Genomic DNA, 22,427 nt, shown 5'->3' with positions numbered 1-22,427 from the left:
CATAGATTATATTAATCAATACTACAGTTATGGTTACAATTGAAATGAATTATACTTGAAATTAGTCATTTAAAACTTGGGGCAAGTTTTTATAAACATACAAGCTGCCGAATTAAAGTAGAAGGAAATTCCTTGCATATGCATTAAAGGGACATTAAACACTAAATAAATGCTAGATAGAATGATGCATTCAAAGAAAAAAATAATCTGAGAATAACATATGTAGATGTATTTTTTAAAACTTTCATTAGCTGTTTAAATAGTGACAAAAATAATTGTAAAGTTTTAGTGTCTATAAAACAATGGGAGCTGCCATGTTGTAATTTAGGTTACCTTCTCTGCTGTGGCCAATTAGGGACAGTTATAAATAGATCAGTAGAGTGTGCAGCCACTCACTGTGTGGAATATAACAGTGTTCTGCACTTCCATTTCTAATAGGGACTGAAAAGTTCACAATTTCAGAATGGAATTACAGGAAAAGGGGACAAAATAAATATTTTAAGTATTTTGCAGATTATTTTTATATAAATGATTTATCATTTTATATTACCATCTCAAAGTGTTTAATGTCCATTTAAGTACACTTGCACTATAAATAAAAACCAAGATTTCAGCAAACAATTGTAACAAGAATGTATCACTCTGCATAGCAAGCTGCAAATATATTTGGTAACAAAATAATTTATTTATATCTGGGCATAGCTCCAAGTAGAATGACATTTTTCAAGACTGCAATTTATATATTCTGTGAATGTAAAGTTCCATGAATAAGTGCCCAGTTTTTAAAAATACTATTAAAAACAGGGGCACTTTCATTCATGAAACTTTACATTGCAGCATATTTTTAAAAATACTTGCCTTTTTCTTCAGCAAAGACGGATTAGCGATACTCCGCCCGCTTCTCATGCTGTATTTAGCACAGCAATGATGAAACTGGCTTCCTCCAATCACGATGTGGCCTCACAATATGGACGCTCTGGGGTGCACACCATGGTTGGAGGAAGCCGGTTTCGCCATTGCTAACGTAAGTTCTGCGAGCGGAGGATCGCCACTCCGGCTTTGCTCAAGAAAAAGGCAAGTATTTTTAAAAATATGCTGCAATGTAAACTTTCATGAATAAAAGTGTCCCTGTTTTTAATAGTATTTTTAAAAACTGGGCACTAATTCATGAAACTTTACATTCACTTTAACAACTTTATTAGGTAACATAAAGCATATATATATTCACTCAAGGTAAAATAAACTTTGATGGAAATATTTAAAGAAACAGTACCAATACATACAGAGGATTAAAGATAAGCAGAAAAGCTCTCCTGAATACATGAGCACCCCCAACACTTAGGGGTTAATATATAATATTGACACTATACTTGTAAACGTAACAAATATAACATTAAGAAACATAAAATATTTAAAGAAACAGTATTGCTATATGTGTATATGCCAATAGATCAGTAGATTTGCCAGTTACTATTTGAAACACTGAAGGATAATGTATAAGTTTGCAGTTATAGTTGGCAGAAGGGAAATAATAAAATAACCTTGATCTACTAATATTCATTATTTAAATAGCTAGATTGTGAATGAAACCAGTTCATTAACTTGCTGAATTAGGATTAATACAGCCATATATACAAATCTAAACATATGTTATGCTATTAGATACAAGAATGGTTTTTAAATGTACCTACTTTTTAATTGTTTCACAATAAAGTTTTGTTTTTTAAAACGGTACAACCACGTATAACACACTTTTGAGATCAACTGAGTGCTTAAAGGGACAGTCTACACCAGAATTTTTATTGTTTAAAAAGATAGATAATCCCTTTATTACATATTCCCTAGTTTTGCACAACCAACACAGTTATATAAATACACTTTTTACCTCTGTGATAACCTTATATCTAATCATCTGCAAACTGCCCCATTATTTCAGTTGTTTTGACAGACATCCATTTTAGCCAATCAGAGCTGGCTTACCTGAACTCCACGTGCGTGTGCACAGTGTTATCTATATGACACACATGAACTAACACCCTCTAGTGGTGAAAAACTGTCAAAATGTGCGGAGAGAAGAGGCGGCCTCCAAGGGCTTAGAAATTAGCATATGAACCTCCTAGGTTTAGCTCTCAACTAAGAATACCAAGAGAACAAAGCAAAATTGGTGAAAAAAGTAAATTTGAAAATTGTTTAAAATTACATTCTCTATCTGAATCATGAAAGTTTATTTTGGACTAGACTGTCCCTTTAAATAGTTACTTTTTTTTGTCTCTAGTTTTTCTGACTGAATTTGAAAATAGTAATGCCTGATACATAGCACCTAATAAGCCACAAAAAACAATTAACGAAGGCTCAACACAAACAAAAAATGTGTCAGTATCCCAATTACTAAGTGCTATCAGAATCTCTCAAACCAAGTGATCATGTGACCACTATTGAGGAAGTTGTTCTATGAGCTTCTTAGCTGAACAACAAAAGATTTGCAGAAGAGTATTTGCCACCTGCATTTATAGTACAGCACTAATGCTGTGTACAGCACATGAGAGTAGTTTGCCATTTGTTTGCTTTCTTAAAGAGCTAGTACAGTGAACTGTAACAAAAAATGATATAATGGAGCATTAATTTAAGGGCTTTATATAGAATAGAATCTTATATAATATATATTGTTATAATGTTACATTACTAATATCAATTTTGACAGAAGCCTGGAACCTAACTTATTTACTTGCCATTGACTTACATTGTACAAGTGGGTTCATTTTACTCTGATTATTCAGCATTTTAATTGGCTAACCAATTTTTTTCTCTGAGAATACTGTTAAGTACTTGTGCTTCACTTTTTTTCTTTCTTGAAAGACCGGTTTCCTCACTATTCAGGCACTCGTTGACCTCAAGTGATTGTGTTTTCTTTTCTTAAAAGCTCACAGCTGAGCTTGCTTGCCCAACTGAAGAGATCTGTCACAGAGCATCCAACATTCTTCTGCAGTAAAGTTAGCCTTCAGTTGGGGCTTGGGGGAAAGCAGGTACTGAATACCTAGGACCTCCAGTTATCTGTCCCTGTTGCCTGGGGGATGCTGTACTGAGTTTGAGTTTTTTACTGGGGCCACTGTGCTGCTAAGCGAGCTTCATTCTTCCAATAGAGTTTTACCAGAACCATTTGGCTTTCTGCTTAGTGTCAAAACAATCTCCAACATATTCTATATGAGGGAATACCACAATTCCCTCTGTGCTTGGTTCTTCTATGCTGATAATATTGTACCTGCTGACAACTAAAGTGAAACTTTTACTTTAAATTTTCCTTTTTACACTGTGTAAATGGAGAACAAAGAGTCAGGTCACTAAGTCCTTATTCAGGGGACAGAAGTTTAAAGTAATGCGTAAGGTTTTATGTTCAGTTATGGAAATGTATATATATTTATGGTAGCCAAACGTAAATTCACGTAGATGTATAGAGATCACTTTTAATTTTTCTTATTAATTTATTTTTTCTTATTAATTATTCTACTAGTTTGAAATTTTTCAGAAACCATAAGTAATTTGAAATTGGTCTTAAAGGGGCATGAAACCCACATTTTTTTTTCTTTCATGATTTAGAAAGAGCATGCAATTTTAAACAACTTTAAAATTTACTTCTATTATCCAATTTGCTTCATTCTCTTGATATCATTTGCTGAAAAGCATATCTAGATAGGATTAGTAGCTGCTGATTGGTGGCTCCACACAGATGCCTCGTGTGAATGGCTCACGCATGTGCATTGCTATTTCTTTTAAAAGGATATCTAAAGAATAAAGCAAATTAGATAATAGCAGTATATATATATATATATATATATATATATATATATATATATATATATATATATATATATATATATATATATATATATATATATATATACATATACATACACAGCTATATGCAAAACACCCCTGACAATTATAAATAATTGGGTGTTTGGATCAGCAATTTCATTTTGATCTATCGAATAACTGAAGGACACAGTAATATTTCAGTAGTGAAATGAGGTTTATTGGATTAACAGAAAATGTGCAATATGCATCAAAACGAAATTAGACAGGTGCATAAATTTTGGCACCCCAACAGAAATATTGCATCAATATTTAGTAGAGCCTCCTTTAGCAGAAATAACATCCTCTAGATGCTTCCTATAGCCTGTAATGAGTGTCTGGCTTCTGGATGAAGGTATTTTGGACCATTCCTCCTTGCAAAACATCTCCAGTTCAGTTAGGTTTGATGGTTGCCGAGCATGGACAGTCCACTTCAAATCACCCCACAGATTTTTAATGATATTCAGGTCTGGGGACTGGGATGGCCATTCCAGAACATTGTACTTGTTCCTCTGCATAAATGCCAAAGTAGATTTTGAGCAGTGTTTTGGGTCATTGTCTCGTTGAAATATCCAACCCAGACGTAACTTCAACTTTGTGACTGATTCCTCAACATTATTCTTAAGTATCTGCTGATATTGAGTGGAATCCATGCGACCCTCAACTTTAATAAGATTCCCAGTACCGGCACTGGACATACAGCCCCACAACATGATGGAACATCCACCAAATTTTACTGTGGGTAGCAAGTGTTTGTCTTGGAATGCTGTGTTCTTTTGCCACCATGCATAACGCCCCTTGGTATGACCAAATAACTCAATCTTTGTTTCATTAGTCCACAGCATCTTCTTCCAAAATTAAGCTGGCTTGTCCAAATGTGCGTTCGCATACCTCAAGCGACTCTGTTTGTGGTGTGTGTGCAAAATAGGCTTCTTCCGCATCACTCTCCCATACAGCTTCTCCTTGTGCAAAGTGTGCTGAATTGTTGAACGATGCACAGTGACACCATCTGGATCAAGATGATGTTGTAGGTCTTTGGAGTTGGTCTGTGGGCTGTTTTTGACCGTTCTCACCATCCTTTGCCTCTCCGATATTTTACTTGGCCTGCCACTTCTGGCCTTAACAAGAACTGTGCCTGTGGTCTTCCATTTCCTCACTATATTCCTCACAGTGGTCACTGGCAGCTTAAATCTCTGCAATAGCTTTTTGTAGCCTTCTCCTAAACCATAATGTTGAACAATCTTTGTTTTCAGGTAATTTGAGAGTTGTTTTGAGGCCCCCATGTTGCCACTCTTCAGAGGAGAGTCAAAGAGAAGAAGAACTTGCAATTGGCTACATTAAATACCTTTTCTCATGATTTGATGCACCAGTCTATGAAGTTCAAGGCTTAATGGGCTCACCAAACCAATTTTGTGTTCCAATTAATCAGTGCTAGGTAGTTACAGGTGTCAAATCAACAAAATGACAAGGGTGCCCAAATTTATGCACCTAATTTCATTGATGCATATTGCACATTTTCTGTTAATCCAGTAAACCTCATTTCACTACTGAAATATTACTGTGTCCTTTAGTTATTTGATAGTTAAAAATGAAATTGCTGATCCAAACACCAAATTATTTATAAATGAAAATCATGCAAATTGTCAGGGGTGCCTAAACTTTTGCATACAACTGTATATATTCTCACAAATGACTTAAGGGCACTCACAGGTACTTTAAAAAGATATATCTATCTCGTCTCTTTTATTTAGAAACATAGATATTGACAACAGATAAGAGCCATAGGCCCAGCAAGTCTGCCCGATATTACCTAACAGTATAAACTTATCTAGTTTGTAGAATAGTCTTATGCTTGTCCCAGGCATTTTTAAAGTCCCCACAGTGTTTGTCATTACTACCCCTTGAGGAAGTTTATTCCATGAATCAATCACCCTTTCTGTAAAGAAGTGTTTCCTCAAATTACTCCTCTATCTACTACCCTGCAGCTTGAGAGCATCATGGCATTTATATTTAGAACGTGTAGTTTGAACTTCTTTGTTGCTAGTTATTTTAAAGGGATAGGTCAAAACTGACATGTGCATGGGTGCATTTCAATTTGAAATAGAAGCATTTTTTCAATATTCTTCTATTAGCAAATATGCTTATAATAATTTCTGTTTTTCAGTGGCATACATACAAGCCACTGCTGGTGCACAGAATGTGTAAGTCTTCACAGATACAGTACACACCACCGCCAACTCTCTGAGTTCGAATGCTGATGCATGGGTCCTCACAACATATGCTGCTGAAAAACATTAAAGAGCTTTTCCTAAAAGCATTTTACTAATAGAAGTATATTAAAAAAAATGCTCGTATTAAAAATTTAAAAGCAGTCCAGCACATTTCAATTTTAACCTTTCTATCCTTTTAAGTGAAAGTTTATAGTTTGTAATAAAATATTTATTACATTTTTTTTCTTTCCCTTCCCATTGGTCCTACACACACCACACCCTTATTTTTCATCCTTCTATAAACCTATCCTTATAGAACAAAAAAGTTCTAGTGCAGCTCGCAGCAGGACGCTCGACAAATGCATGAAGTTGGAGCAGTATTATAAATTAAAAAGAAAAACTTTCTCAGATTCTCAAGATGACCCATGCATTGCTGATATTCATGGTAAATGTTTTTAGACATTTACTAAAGTATATTATTTCACTGCACTATAGCATTGTCTTATTTACATGTGTAATGAAATGTCATAAAAAAACCTTAATTACATTATTCCTTATGGATTGATATTTATAATATTATCTTTCGATGTGGACAACAACATATCAATTCAGTAAGTAAAATATGGGAATAATAAGAGGTGGAGGGAAAATAAGTTTTGCCATATATTGAGTGTTAATGACTCTGATGTTACTCCAGGAGCTATTACTGCTCATATTGGGTTTATTTACTATTTAAATATCTGCAGTGATGTGACAGCATAAAATATAGTGACTGCAGGCCTGTTGCACACTATAATAAATCCAGAAATTCTATGCTGGGAAACAATGCAGTATGCACTGCTGGGAAGCAGAGAGGTGCTATGATATAGCTGTATCTGGTTATTAGTGAGCTTCCTGTCTGTCCTCTGCAGGTCCCACCACCATCTTTTTTCACTGGCAATGCCCCCCCAAATGCAGACCTAATGTTTGTAAAGGTTAAATTAAATCCCACACTGCCTGAGAAGCTGACAACAGCATGTTAACATTTTAAAATGGCAATATTGGATAATTGTTGTAAATTCCTTAGATTTGGGGGAACTTCTTTGTTTTGAGGAGTTTTAAAGGGATATTAAAGTGCCATAAAACAGGTTGAGATCTGTGCATATCCTAAAAGGGCTAATGAAGTAAAAATAGTTTCTATAAAAAAATTGTTTAAAAGTTGTTGGGAAGTATATTAAAATTTTCAAAAATAAGCAAAAATACTTACATAGCCATGCTGTCTGGACACTGTGCTCCACCCCTCTTATCAGTGTTTCGACACAGGCATTGTATTTCTCCAACATAGGTGTGTCCGGTCCACGGCGTCATCCTTACTTGTGGGATATTCTCTTCCCCAACAGGAAATGGCAAAGAGCCCAGCAAAGCTGGTCACATGATCCCTCCTAGGCTCCGCCTTCCCCAGTCATTCTCTTTGCCGTTGTACAGGCAACATCTCCACGGAGATGGCTTAGAGTTTTTTGGTGTTTAAATGTAGTTTTTATTCTTCAATCAAGAGTTTGTTATTTTAAAATAGTGCTGGTATGTACTATTTACTCTGAAACAGGAAAGAGATGAAGATTTCTGTTTGTAAGAGGAAAATGATTTTAGCAACCGTTACTAAAATCGATGGCTGTTTCCACACAGGACTGTTGAGAGGAATTAACTTCAGTTGGGGGAAACAGTGAGCAGACTTTTGCTGCTTGAGGTATGACACATTTCTAACAAGACTCGGTAATGCTGGAAGCTGTCATTTTCCCTATGGGAACCGGTAAGCCATTTTCTTAGTTTAAGTAAAAGAATAAAGGGCTTCATTAGGGCTTAAAAAACTGGTAGACATTTTTCTGGGCTAAAACGATTACTTTACTAAGTATATTTGGCAGATTATTACTTTTAATAGTTGCTAAATCTTGGGGATTGTTTTAATAAAAACGGCAGGCACTGTATTGGACACCTTTTTCACTGGGGGCCTTTTCTAGTCATAGACAGAGCCTCATTTTCGCGCCTCTAATGCGCAGTTGTTTTTGGAAAGCATGGCATGCAGATGCATGTGTGAGGAGCTAAGAACCACTGAAAAAGCTTATGGAAGGCATCATTTGGTATCGTATTCCCCTCTGGGCTTGGTTGGGTCTCAGCAAAGCAGATTCCTGGGGCTGTATAGGGGTTAAATGTAAAAACGGCTCCGGTTCCGTTATTTTAAGGGTTAAAGCTTTCAAATTTGGTGTGCAATACTTTTAAGGCTTTAAGTTACTGTGGTGAAATTTTGGTGAAATTTGAACAATTCCTTCATACTTTTTCACATATTCAGTAATAAAGTGTGTTCAGTTTGAAATTTAAAGGGACAGTAACGGTTTTATTGTAAAACGTTTTTTGTGCTTTGTTGACAAGTTTAAGCCTGTTTAACATGTCTGAACCATCAGATAACGATGTTCTATATGTATGAAAGCCAATGTGTCTCCCCATTTAAATATATGTGATATATTTGTGTCATAATGTCCAAACAAAGTAGGGATAATAATGCCATAGATATGATATTGCCCAAGATGATTACTCTAATGAGGGGAGTAAGCATGGTACTGCATCATCCCCTTCTGTGTCTACACCAGTTTTGCCCACACAAGAGGCCCCTAGTACATCTAGTGCGCCAATACTTATTACCATACAACAATTAATGGCTGTAATGGATAATTCTATTGCATGCATTTTTTCCAAAATGCCTACTTATCAGAGAAAGCGTGATTGCTCTGTTTTAAACACTGAAGAGCAAGAGGACGCTGATGATATCTGTTCTGACATACCCTCACACCTATCTGAAGGGGCCAGGAGGGAGGTTTTGTCTGAGGGGGAAAATTTCTCAACAAGCAGAACCTGATATTGTAACTTTTAACTTTTAAATTTAAATTTCAACATCTCCACGCACTACTTAAGGAGGTATTATCTACTCTGGATGATTGTGACAATTTGGTCATTCCAGAGAAATTAGGTAAGATGGACAAGTTCCTAGAGGTTCCGGTGCCCCCCGATATTTTTCCTATACCCAAGCGGGTGGCGGACATAGTAAATAAGGAGTGGGAAAGGCCCGGCATACCTTTTGTCCTCCCCCTATATTTAAGAAATTAGTTCCTATAGTCGACCCCAGAAAGGACTTATAGCATACAGTCCCCAAGGTCGAGGGGGCGGTTTCTACTCTAAACAAACGCACTTCTATTCCTATAGAAGATAGTTGTGCTTTCAAGATCCTATGGATTAAAGGTTAGAGGGTTTGCTTAAAAAGATGTTTGATCAGCAAGGTTACCTTCTACAACCAATTTCATGCATTGTTCCTGTCACTACAGCTGCGTGTTTCTGGTTCGAAGAACTAGAAAAGTCGCTCAATAAAGAATCTTCGTACAAGGAGGTTTTGGACAGAGTTCAAGCTCTTAAATTGGCTAACTCTTTTTTATTTTAGATGCCGCTTTGCGATTAGCTACATTAGCGGCGAATAATTCAGGGTTTGCTATCGTGGCGCGCAGAGCGCTTTTGCTTAACATCCCTTTCAAGGGTAAAACACTGTTTGGCCCTGACTTGAAAGAGATTATTTCAGACATCACTGGGGGAAAGGGCAACGCCCTTCCTCTGGATAGGTCTTTTAAGGCTAAAAAGAAGCCAAATTTTCGTCCCTTTCGCTGAAACGGACCAGCCTCAAATTCTACACCCTCTAAGCAAGAGGGTAATACTTCTCAAACCAAGCCACCCTGGAGGCCGATGCAAGGCTGGAACAAGGGTAAGCAGGCCAAGTCACCTGCCAGTGCTACCAAAACAACATGAAGTGTTGGCCCCCGATCTGGGAAGGATCTGGTGGGGGGCAGACTTTCTCTCTTTGCTCAGGCTGGGCAAGAGATGTTCAGGATCCTTGGGCGCTAGAAATAGTTTCTCAAGGTTATCTCCTGGAATTCAGGGAACTACCCCCAAGGGGAAGGTTCCACGGGTCTCAATTATCTTCGAACAGGCATTCTTACACTGTGTAGAAGACCTGTTAAGCATGGGAGTGATTCATCCTGTTCCATTAGGAGAACAAGGGATGGGTTTTTACTCCAACCTGTTCATAATTCCCAAAAAAGAGGGAACATTCAGACCTATTTTAGATCTCAAGATTCTAAACAAGTTTCTAAGGGTTTCATCATTCAAAATGGAAACCATTCGAACGATCCTTCCTACCATCCAGGAAGGTCAATTCATGACCACGGTGGACTTAAAGGATGCGTACCTACGTATTCCTATCCACAAGGAACATTTTCGGTTCCTAAGGTTCGCCTTTCTGGACAAGCATTACCTGTGGCACTTCCATTCGGATTAGCCACTGCTCCAAGGATTTTCACAAGGGTACTAGGGTCCCTTCTAGCGGTGCTAAGACCAAGGGGCATTGCAGTAGTACCTTACTTGGACGACATCCTGATTCAAGTGTCGTCTCTGTCAAAAGCAAGGGCTCATACGGACATTGTCCTAGCCTTTCTCAGATCTCACAGGTGGAAAGTGAACATAGTAAAAAGTTCTCTGTCCCCGTCAACAAGAGTTCCCTTCTTGGGAACAATAATAGTTTCCTTAGAAATGAAGGTTTTTCTGACAGAGGCCAGAAAATCAAAACTTCTAAGCTCTTGTCAGGTACTTCATTCTGTTCTTCTTCCTTCCATAGCGCAGTCCATGGAAGTATTAGGTTTGATGGTTGCGGCAATGGACATAGTTCCTTTTGCACGAATTCATCTAAGACCATTGCACCTGTGCATGCTCAGACAGTGGAATGGGGATTATACAGACTTGTCTCCGACGATACAAGTAGATCAAATAACCAGAGATTCACTCCGTTGGTGGCTGACCCTGGACAACCTGTCACAGGGAATGAGCTTCCGCAGACCAGAATAGATCATTGTCACGACCGACGCCAGTCTGGTGGGCTGGGGCGCGGTCTGGGAACCCCTGAAAACTCAGGGTCTATGGTTTCGGGAAGACTCTCTTCTCCCGATAAACATATTGGAACTGAGAGCGATATTCAATGCTCTCAAGGCTTGGCCTCGACTAGCAAAGGCCAAATTCATAAGGTTTCAATCAGACATCATGACGACTGTTACATATATCAACCATCAGGGGGTAACAAGGAGTTCCCTGGCGATGGAGGAGCATCCGGGGGAGTGGGAACTCCATCTGGAAATCTTTGCCCAAATAACTCAATTATGGGGCATTCCAGACATGGTTCTGATGGCCTCTCGTCAGAACTTCATGGTCCCTTATTACGGGTCCAAATCCAGGGACCCCAAGGCGACTCTATTGGATACAATAGTAGCACCTTGGATCTTCAACCTAGCTTATGTATTCCCACCGTTTCCTCTCATTCCCAGGCTGGTAGCCAGGATCAATCTGGAGAGGGCTTCGGTGACCTTGATAGTTCCTGTGTGGCCACGCAGGACTTGGTATGCAGACCTGGTGAATGTGTCATCGGCTCCACCATGGAAGCTACCTTTGAGACAGGACCTTCTTATTCAGGGTCCATTCGAACATCCGAATCTGGTTTTCCTCCAACTGACTGCTTGGAGTTTGAACGCTTGATTTTATCAAAGCGTGGGTTTTCAGATTCTGTAATAGATACTCTTATTCAGGCTAGAAAGCCTGTAACTAGAAAAATTTACCATAATATATGGAAAAAATATATCTGTTGGTGTGAATCTAAAGGATTCCCATGGAACAAGATAAAAATTCCTAAGATTCTTTCCTTTCTACAAGAAGGTTTGGAGAAAGGATTTTCTGCGAGTTCTCTGAAGGGACAGATCTCTGCTTTATCTGTTTTACTTCACAAAAGGTTGGCAGCTGTGCCAGACGTTTAAGCGTTTGTTCAGGCTCTGGTTAGAATCAAGCCTGTTTACAGACCTTTGACTCTTCCCTGGAGTCTTAATCTAGTTCTTTCAGTTCTTCAAGGGGTTCCGTTTGAACCCTTACATTCCGTAGATATTAAGTTATTATCTTGGAAAGTTTTTTGTTTTAGGTTGCAATTTCTTCCGCTAGAAGAGTTTCTGAGTTATCTGCTCTGCAGTGTTCTCCGCCCTATCTGGTCCATGCAGATAAGGTGGTTTTTACGTACTGAGCCTGGTTTTCTTCCGAAGGTTGTTTCCAACAAAAATATTAACCAGGAGATAGTTGTACCTTCTTTGTGTCCGAATCCAGTTTCATAGAAGGAACGTTTGTTACACAATTTGGACGTTGTCCGTGCTCTAAAATTCTATTTAGATGCTACAAAGGATTTCAGACAAACATCTTCCTTGTTTGTTGTTTATTCTGGTAAAAGGAGAGGTCAAAAAGCAACTTCTACCTCTCTATCTTTTTGGCTTAAAAGCATCATCAGATTGGCTTATGAGACTGCCGGACGGCAGCCTCCTGAAAGAATCACAGCTCATTCCACTAGGGCCGTGGCTTCCACATGGGCCTTTAAGAACGAGGCTTCTGTTAATCAGATATGTAAGGCAGCGACTTGGTCTTCACTGCACACTTTTACCAAATTTTACAAATTTGATACTTTTGCTTCTTCTGAGGCTATTTTTGGGAGAAAGGTTTTGCAAACCGTGGTGCCTTCCATCTAGGTGACCTGATTTGCTCCCTCCCATCATCCGTGTCCTAAAGCTTTGGTATTGGTTCCCACAAGTAAGGATGACGCCGTGGACCGGACACACCTATGTTGGAGAAAACAGAATTTATGTTTACCTGATAAATTACTTTCTCCAACGGTGTGTCCGGTCCACGGCCCGCCCTGGTTTTTTAATCAGGTCTGATGATTTATTTTCTTTAACTACAGTCACCACGGTATCATATGATTTCTCCTATGCAAATATTCCTCCTTTACGTCGGTCGAATGACTGGGGAAGGCGGAGCCTAGGAGGGATCATGTGACCAGCTTTGCTGGGCTCTTTGCCATTTCCTGTTGGGGAAGAGAATATCCCACAAGTAAGGATGACGCCGTGGACCGGACACACCGTTGGAGAAAGTAATTTATCAGGTAAACATAAATTCTGTTTTCATCTGCGTACACAGCTTCTAGGCATGCTCCAGCAGATAATCCCTATGCATCTGTGTATTTTACCAAAACAACAATAGATATAGCTACAGCCATAAAAGGAATTGTGTGTGTGTGTGGGATGGGGGGATGGGGGGGGGGCGAGTTAGAGCTGTACAATTCAGAAACTTAAAAGAAAGGGCATACATTACTGTCACTTTAAAGAAAGGGAAATTTGCACACAAAAACGTTTTAGAGAGAACAAAGTTCCTCTCATGTTTATTTGCTGCAACTTGCAGGTGTAAGAATTAGATATCATTTACAAGGATAAAAGTGATATATGTGACATACAAATAAGCAAACAATATGAAAACAAAACAAACATATATACAAAAGAAATTGGAACAAATTCAGGAGGATACTAACTCCCAGGGTAGAGAGACTAATACGGTAAATATGTATACAAATGATAGCAAACAAACTTCTGCTAATTAAGCTGGCCAGCTAACTACCGTAAAAAGACCAAACATGGGGGTACCTCCTAAAAGCGTCCACCTTTGTGCTACTCCAGAGAGAACTGTATAATGGAGGCTGGTAAACAGTTAGTAGAAAAATGGCTGGGTCATGCCATAAAGCTGTACAAACAAACTGCCTGCATGCTCCTCTCCTTGGAGCTTCCAAAGCTCATAGCAGTGATGTCACAGTAAGGGTGTGTCAGCAGCCATACACACCTCTCCTCCAATTGGTGGAATCTCGATCTCTCTGCACAAATCATAACAGAGCCCGTCCTGGCTAAAACAATTGTGATACAAAAGACTGTAGATTAGTGCAAGCACAAAGGTAGATCGTCAAGCTGAGAGCAAAGCATGGCTATTTCAACTCTTGCAGTGTACTCCGTTCAATACACACTTGCTTGGGGGGGTAAAACCGGACACATTTCTCAGGTCACTCCTGGATATCTTGAAGACTCCTCCCACCAGCTTCACAGAACACTGCAAACTCACAGACCTCACATGATGCAAAGTCAAATGTCCCAATTTTTAATGAGAATAATGAACACAGATGTTAGCAGTGTCCACATACAAGCAACACATTCAGTGTCCAGGTAAATGGGGGGGGAGTTAGAGCTGTACAATTCAGAAACTTAAAAGAAAGGGTTAATGGTGAGGCACTGCAGTATACATTTGCAGGTAAAGTAATTAATGTACATATTATTATATTTTGTCTCTATCTCAACTTGTTTTATGACCCTTTAAAGACTAAATAAATGCTAGATGGAATGATGCATTCACAGAAAACATTAGTATGGAAATAACATGTAGATGTACTTTTTAAAGTTTCATTAGCTGTTCAAATATTGACAAAATAAGTGTAAAGTTTTAGTGTCTATAAAGCAATGGGAGCTGCCATGTTATAACTTAGGTTACCTTCTGTGCCGTGGCCAATTAATTACAGTTATAAATAGTGTGCAATCAATGGCTGTGTGGAATATAACAGTGTTCTGCACTTCCATTTCTAACAGGAACTGAAAAGCTCACAATTTCAGAATGGAATTACAGGAAAAGGGGACAAAATAAATAATGAAAGTATACTGCAGAGGTGTTTTATATATATTCACACTATGAGTAAAGAAGGACTAAATGACATACATTACTGTCACTTTAAAGAAAGGGAAATTTGCACACAAAAACGTTTTAGAGAGAACAAAGTTTCTCTCATGTTTATTTGCTGCAACTTGCAGGTGTAAGAATTGGATATCATTTACAAGGATAAAAGTGATATATGTGACATACAAATAAGCAAACAGTATGAAAACAAAACAAACATATATACAAAAGAAATTGGAGCAAATTCAGGAGGATACTAACTCCCAGGGTAGAGAGACTAATACGGTAAATATGTATACAAATGATAGCAAACAAACTTCTGCTAATTAAGCTGGCCAGCTAACTACCGTAAACAGACCAAACATGGGGGTACCTCCCAAAAGCGTCCACCTTTGTGCTACTCCAGAGAGAACTGTATAATGGAGGCTGGTAAACAGTTAGTAGAAAAATGGTTACGTCATGCCATAAAGCTGTACAAACAAACTGCCTGCATGCTCCTCTCCTTGGAGCTTCCAAAGCTCATAGCAGTGATGTCACAGTAAGGGTGTGTCAGCAGCCATGCACACCTCTCCTCCAATTGGTGGAATCTCGATCTCTCTGCACAAATCACAACAGAGCCCGCCCTGGCTCAAACAATTGTGATACAAAAGACTGTAGATTAGTGCAAGCACATAGGTAGATTGTCAAGCTGAGAGCAAAGCATGGCTATCTCAACTCTTGCAGTGTACTCTGTTCAATACACACTTGCTTGGGGGGGTAAAACCGGACACATTTCTCACATTTCTTCACTCCTGGATATCTGGAAGATTCCTCCCACCAGCTTCACAGAACACTGCAAACTCACAGACCTCACACGATGCAAAGTCAAATGTCCCAATTTTTAATGAGAATAATGAACACAGATGTTAGCAGTGTCCACATACAAGCAACACATTCAGTGTCCAGGTAAACACACTTGGTGCCGAATATACCAATTTATCATTTTATATTACCATCTCACAGTGTTTAATGTCCCTTTAAAGGGATACTTAACCCAATTTTTTTCTTTCAGAATTCAGATAGAGCATGCAACTTTCTAATTTACTCCTATTATCAATTTTTCTTCTTTCACTTGCTGAGAAAATTAAATAAAATAAGGAGTGCTTCACAAGGGAGCAATACAAAACTGAAGGATAATCAATTTATAGAATCAAATATTGAACCTATTGGTAATCAAAAACACTGGACATAAAATATTCTGTCTTATGTTCTTAAATTATTAGCTACAAGTGAATTTAAGAGTATAAGACAGAATAAAGACAGAGACCTACAAGGAAACTTAATACATGGTTTTTTTCCCCTGCTTTGGATGTAGGTCCTGTAAATTCAGTACAAAATGTAAAGAAATTAAATCAAGACAGAATTATTTTATACATAAAATTAAAGGAACACTAAGGTGTCAAGACATAGGCTTAGTTTATATAATTGAATGTACATGTCACAAACAATACATTGGAGAGACAAGGACCCTAAGACAACACGTTATATGCGTACATTTACATTGCATTGAAAAGGGCAAACTAGATACTCGGTTATACACCCACTTTTGTGAAGTTCATAAAAACAACTTGAGAGATTTTACATTTTGGGGGGTATCTAAATTAAAAGCAGACTGGTTGATTAGGTAATTTCGAGCAGAAACTATTAAGAAGGGAAGCTGAACTCATTTACAATATGAAAACCCTATATCTGTTTGGGTTAGATATATCTCCTTTTTTGATCAGTTAGAGAAAACATGTTTCTCCTCCTTTTTCTTGCATTTGATTTAAATAAATTTAAAACAAAATGTATATGTGCCTTTTCAATATAAATGGTCTAATCTATATTTTTAATTATATACATACATTTTACAATTAATACATTTTGTTCAAATAATGTTAATCATTTAAAGGAGTTAGTAACAGTAATGGTATTATTTATATCACCCATGCCATTCTAAGACACATTAAAGCTAAATTGCTGTATATTTGATGGATATGACTTGATTGGAACTAAGAATATTGGTGATAACCATTTACATTGTAAAAAGTTTTTATTATACATTATAATTGAAAAGCTGTATATCTTATGAATGAGAGAAGCATAGGCAAATTAACTAATGATGTATATACTTTACAACAATATTTATACATCTGTGACTTAAAACAATAAGATTAATGTTATGGTACTTTACATATTATATTATAAGCATATTTTTTGTATGCTAATAGATGAGATTAATGTATATACATATATGCATAAAAAAACTTTCTCAATGGTTCTGTCTTTGTTTATGTTTTTAAAAAATCAAGCCAATGCAACAATTCAAATAATATATAACAGACGTATAATAGCTTATTTTTTATTGTTAGACATCATAAGCCAATGCAACAGAAACATTAGTAAAAATATTCTTACAAAAGAGATGTTATATACAAAAAAAATTCGAAAATGTCATCCACCAATGAAAGCATAGTAAAAGATATTTAAAGAGTGTTAATGATGACCAGAAGCATGTTTTGATAAAGCTCTTCATGAGGGTGAAACGCGTTAATAACTATATTGGAGCACCATCACTCTACAGTTCCATCTAAGAAGTTTGCTTTTGGAACGTGGATACAGATATTCAGCAAAAGACTTTAATTTGAACGGCCGTTCATCACCTGTAATCACGCTGCACACTGAGAGCGGGCTCTAAAGATTCACACAGAGGAGAACTCCAGACGTCCGAGACGTATCCACAACGCTAACATAGCTGGAATTGGATCCAACGGTTCAAGTAAGGACTAACAAAGAGAAACTCTGGTGGTGAATTTGTGCCTAACAGATAAAGCAACGGAGGTGGCGTGTCAGTGAGTAACCGAGTTCCTCTAAGTTTACCCCTGATTTGCTAGCGGTGACTTTTACTATATCCGCTTGCACGTATAACAGCACACAGAGAGCACCTGGGTAAAGCTGCGAAGGTAGCAAGCAGCCTCTGAGATACTAACATTAAGATTGTGCTTCCACTTTTACTGTTTGCTCAGATGTCATCATGCACTATACATTAAGAATGAAGCTATAAGTACTTTATTGACTTCCTTATATATTTTATCAATACACGCATTTAAAGGATCTTTAGCATTGTTACTAGGTATAAATTAGCTAGTGTTGCATTGGCTTTCAGATTAGATTGGTTACAATTTTCTTTGTAATAGAGTGGTTACAACCGATTTCGCAACAGATTGGAGATTTATCGTTTACAACCATCTCTGTAACAGATTGGAGAATCATCTGTGATTGACCTATTTTAACCCTTTAAGGACACAGCTTTCAGTTTGCTCAATTGTTTTATGACGGAAAAATTCCGTCATATGTCCTTAAGAGGTTAAGTTAAGATTCTGTTATATACATTCTTTTGGTCACTATGTTTATTATGTATAGAATTTGTTAGAAGAACTATGTTTTAATTGCGGTTTTAGCTGATTTTTACATGTGTTTAGATATCACTATACACTTAACATACTAGGCTTTAGAATTGTATGCCTCTTATATATAACACGGCCTAAATAACGACACATAACACATTTTATATAAACACAAATTATATCAACTAGCACATTTGTCACTTTAACTTTATTACATAGTGTCATTAAAGCTCAATATCTTTTGTTTTAATTTATAAGTTGGGAGACGTCCCAGTTTTTTAAGGGTATATACACCAGACTGAATTGTATATATTGTATTTTTATATATTCATTTGTCTTATTAAATATTCATTAATATTTGTGTTCAAGAAAATTTGGGTTGAAGTATTTTATGTCCAGTATTTTTGCGAGATTACCAATAGGTTCAATATTTGATTCTATATTTGATTCTATTAATTGATTATCCTTCAGTTTTGTATTGCTCCCTTGTCAAGCGCTCATTATTTTATTTAATTTTCTCTGAATTCAATTTAACTCACTTAGGGAAGGTGGGTTCTAAATAGGAGCTTGTACGAGACAAGTCTTAGCGCCCACATTTTCGTTTTTTTTCACTTGTCTTCTTTCACTTGCTATCTTTATTTGAAAAGCAAGAATGTAAGCATAGGAGCCAGACCATTTTTGGTTCAGCACCTGGGTTGCGTTTGCTGATTGGTAGCTAAATATATCAGCAAGCACTATCCAGGGTTCTGAACCAAAAATGGTCCTGCACCGTAGCTAAGATTACTGCTTTTTCATATAAAGATAGCAAGAGAATGGAGAAAATTTGATAATAGGAGTAAATTAGAAAGTTGCTTAAAATTGCATGCTCTATCTGAATCATGAAATAAAAAAAAATTGGGTTTTGTATCCCTTTATGGTAGGAGATGGATGACATTTATGCAGCTTATCCCATGTATCTAGGAATAAACTAAATATTTGGAATTTAGTGAATTTGTATAGTGTTGAGCATTTCAACAGACAAGTAATCCTATCAGAAGTTTGTTTGTTTAGTTGTTTTTTTTAAATTACATTATAGTATGTATTTTATATTCTGAACCTCGACTCTTCCATGAGTGGTTGAAAAACTGGAGTGGCTTAATCTGCAACCCTTACATAAAAAAATAAAAATTATATATATATATATATATATATATATATATATATATATATATATATATATATATATATATATATATATATATATATATATATATATATATATATATATATTATATAATGTAATATGTAATCAGGTTTTGAAATTTATATTAAAAAGTGATTAAAAATATAATAACAATACATTTAATTTAAGGTATACAAACACCACCAAAATAGGACCTTTATCACAATAGCTATTTGTATATATATATCACAGATATAAATTATAGCCTATACTAATATTAATACATATATCAAAATAGCTATTAATATCCCAATTTTGTCTGGGGAAAAAAAAATATTTCCACAAGTGTAGGAGTCCAGTAAAAGTACAAATAGTCTTGATGAAAAACTGTGAGAAATCTTGATTGAAGAAAAATAATAAATATAGATATATGAACAGTTTTACTGCTGATAGAAATGGCCCCAGGAGACTCCTTTCAAGACCCAGACGCAGCTGCTCCAAACACGCTGCTTGTCTTGCAGTTATAGCAGTGAACTTAATTTAAGGGTTGAACCCATGCTAGAAATATGTGACTAAAATGATTTGGAAGGCAGTTCCTTCCTTGATCTGTTTAAATTTACTTTAGAATTGTAGAAAACATTTCTGCACACAATAACCAAACAATGGGGATCTCATTTTTTTCCCTCCAATAAATCATTTACATTGTATACATTTTCATATATTTATTATAGTCTTCTTTGTTGTGTTTTTTTTTTTTTTTTTGTTAAATGAAAATTCCTTTAAAAGTGAAATATTTTAATTCTAATGTCTTCCATTTTGTTATGAATATAGATGTAATTGGGACCCGCAGTAGCTTTCTTAAATCACAGAGGTCATCTCAGCCAATTGAGGAGGAAGACGAGGAAGAATCCATTAAAGAAACACAGATACCAAATAAAGAACTTGTTTCTGTTTCAGTGGAACGGGACAGTTTGGAAATTGATGGTAAAACATTTACTAAAAAATTAGAGCTTTAAATAGCATTGGAAAATGTAACTATATAATGCATTGTATGTGGTGCATATATTGCATACAAATAGTTGTTTTCGTTTAAAGTGATGGTAAATCCTAGCGTTTGTGAAACGCTAGGATTTACCAGTGCAACAAATAAAGGAACTTTTAGTCATGAAGTATAAAATACTTCATGCTGCAAGTTCCTTTATTTGCCTGTAGTGTATGAAGCGCTGAGTTCCTCAGGCCGCCCGCAGCAGAACAATATTGTTTCAATGAGGTGACGTTTCCACCTCTTAGCTAATAGCTGTGCGCCTCAACTGGCATTATGGCGGATATCTAGCACGCTATTAGCTAAGATCTCCTCACTGAAAAATAGCTTTCTGCCATGGACAGCCTGAGGCGCTCAGTGCGGAATACACTGTAGACAAATAAAGGAACTTTCGGCATGAAATATCTTATACTTCATGACTGAAAGTCCCCTTTATTTATTGCACTGGTTAATCCTAGCATTTAAAAAAACGCTAGGTTTTACCATCACTTTAAAACATAAAAAATTCTTGTGGTTTTGGGATATAATTTTTTTATATATATGTCTTGTGCACTCATAGTGCTCCGTAAGTTGAGTTATGGGATTCTATAAGAAGTTTACCCCTAATTGAAGGTGGCTCTCCTTTTTTTTTAAATTGTCTCATTTCCCTCTGTGTTTTCTGATGTTTGATGGGGAGAGGTACTAGAGCCCCTTCCCCTTGATTTAAAAATAATCTTTGTGGCCAGTGGGGAAGATGATCACAGTTTAGCCTTTGTGGTGTTAAATCACCCTGGAATGGTGACTGACAACCTGTCAGTCAGCCAGGGTGATTGATAACCCCTGATCTTGTGTGATTGGTTGTAGGGAGTAGGGTTGCATATGGATTCATAAATTCCACCAGAAGATACTGCCTTACTGGATGCAATTAAATGAGGCCAAGTAATCTGCCTGAGTATATTGACCATCTGCACTTTCACAAATAGGACCATTTGTCACTGGGATCAGCTGACAGGAAAATATCACCTGAGCATCTCTATGTAAAAAAGGAAAATATTTTACCTCACAATTTCCTCAGCTCAGCAGAGTAAGTTCTGTGTAAAAAGTTATACTTCACATGCTCCCAGTTACAGGTAAAAAAAATAAAAAATGAAGAAATGAACAGCAGCCAATCTGCATCAGCAGTGCTGAGGTCATGAACTTTTACTGTGATCTCATGAGATTTGACTTGACTCTCATGAGATTTCATTGTAAACTTCCTTTACCTGATTGGTGAAATAATATGAGAGTGCACGAGGCTCATCCCTTCAGCTGTCCTAGGACAGACATACTAAAATGCTGCTTAGAAATCCTTTACAATGGGATGTGGCTACTGAGGAACTTTTGAGGTAAAATATCTTTCTTTTTTACATAGAGATGTTCAGGAGATATTTTCTAGTCAGCTTTTTACAGCTATGCTGCATCACTTTCAAGTGTTTAAACATTTGGGTATTATGGCCCTTTAAGGAATCTCTTTTCCTTCTAGACGGGGGTCGAGACAGGGGCTCTAATCAACCAAAACAAAAGTTAAACAGCTCCTGCAGGCATTTACAGATTTCTTGTGTTCATATACAGCTCAGAGAGATATGCAACCCCGCAGAGCCTCCTTGTGAAGAGTTTCCTCTTTCTCTAAAGTTTTATACATAGTAAAAATCAGTGTTTTCATATAGTTCTGAAGATAGGTGTACGCTATTGAAAGATTATCCTTTTTATGCAATATGTTTTTAAAGTTATAGAACTTTTGAATGCCAGAACATATTTGGCTGAAATTTGCTCTTTTATTGTGGCATGACATACGCTGCTTAGAACATTTTGAAATCAATTTATTCAGCATCTTTCTCATGTTAAAAAAATGGTAAAAAATAAAGACATCTTATTTTTAAAGCGGTTAATTAAAAGGGTGTTCCGTTGTTAAAGAAAAATACTGTCTCAAAAGAAAAAGCTAGCATTCCACGTTTTAAGAAAACTAGATAATTCTTTTTATTTATATTCCACATTAGGATTTATTATAGTTTTACATTTTCTTGTCATTTCTTTTGATGCTTTATTTATATCCATTCTCTTGCCAAAACTTACCAGATGCATAT

General features: G+C 36.7%; 1 protein-coding gene across 1 annotated transcript in view; it reads left to right on the top strand.

Moving 5' to 3' along the window:
• Positions 1-22,427, top strand: part of CEP162 (centrosomal protein 162) — a 450,005-nt gene that overhangs the window by 23,646 nt on the left and 403,932 nt on the right. Inside the window, exon 4 of the mRNA XM_053710490.1 lies at positions 20,115-20,267. Coding sequence (XP_053566465.1) covers positions 20,115-20,267 — 153 coding nt within the window. The remainder of the gene's footprint in view (positions 1-20,114; positions 20,268-22,427) is intronic.

The sequence above is a fragment of the Bombina bombina genome, chromosome 4 (assembly GCF_027579735.1).
Source record: "Bombina bombina isolate aBomBom1 chromosome 4, aBomBom1.pri, whole genome shotgun sequence".
NCBI classification, from domain to species: domain Eukaryota; kingdom Metazoa; phylum Chordata; class Amphibia; order Anura; family Bombinatoridae; genus Bombina; species Bombina bombina.
The sequence above is the reverse complement of the archived record's forward strand: the minus strand, read 5'-3'. Positions and strand labels throughout refer to the sequence as shown.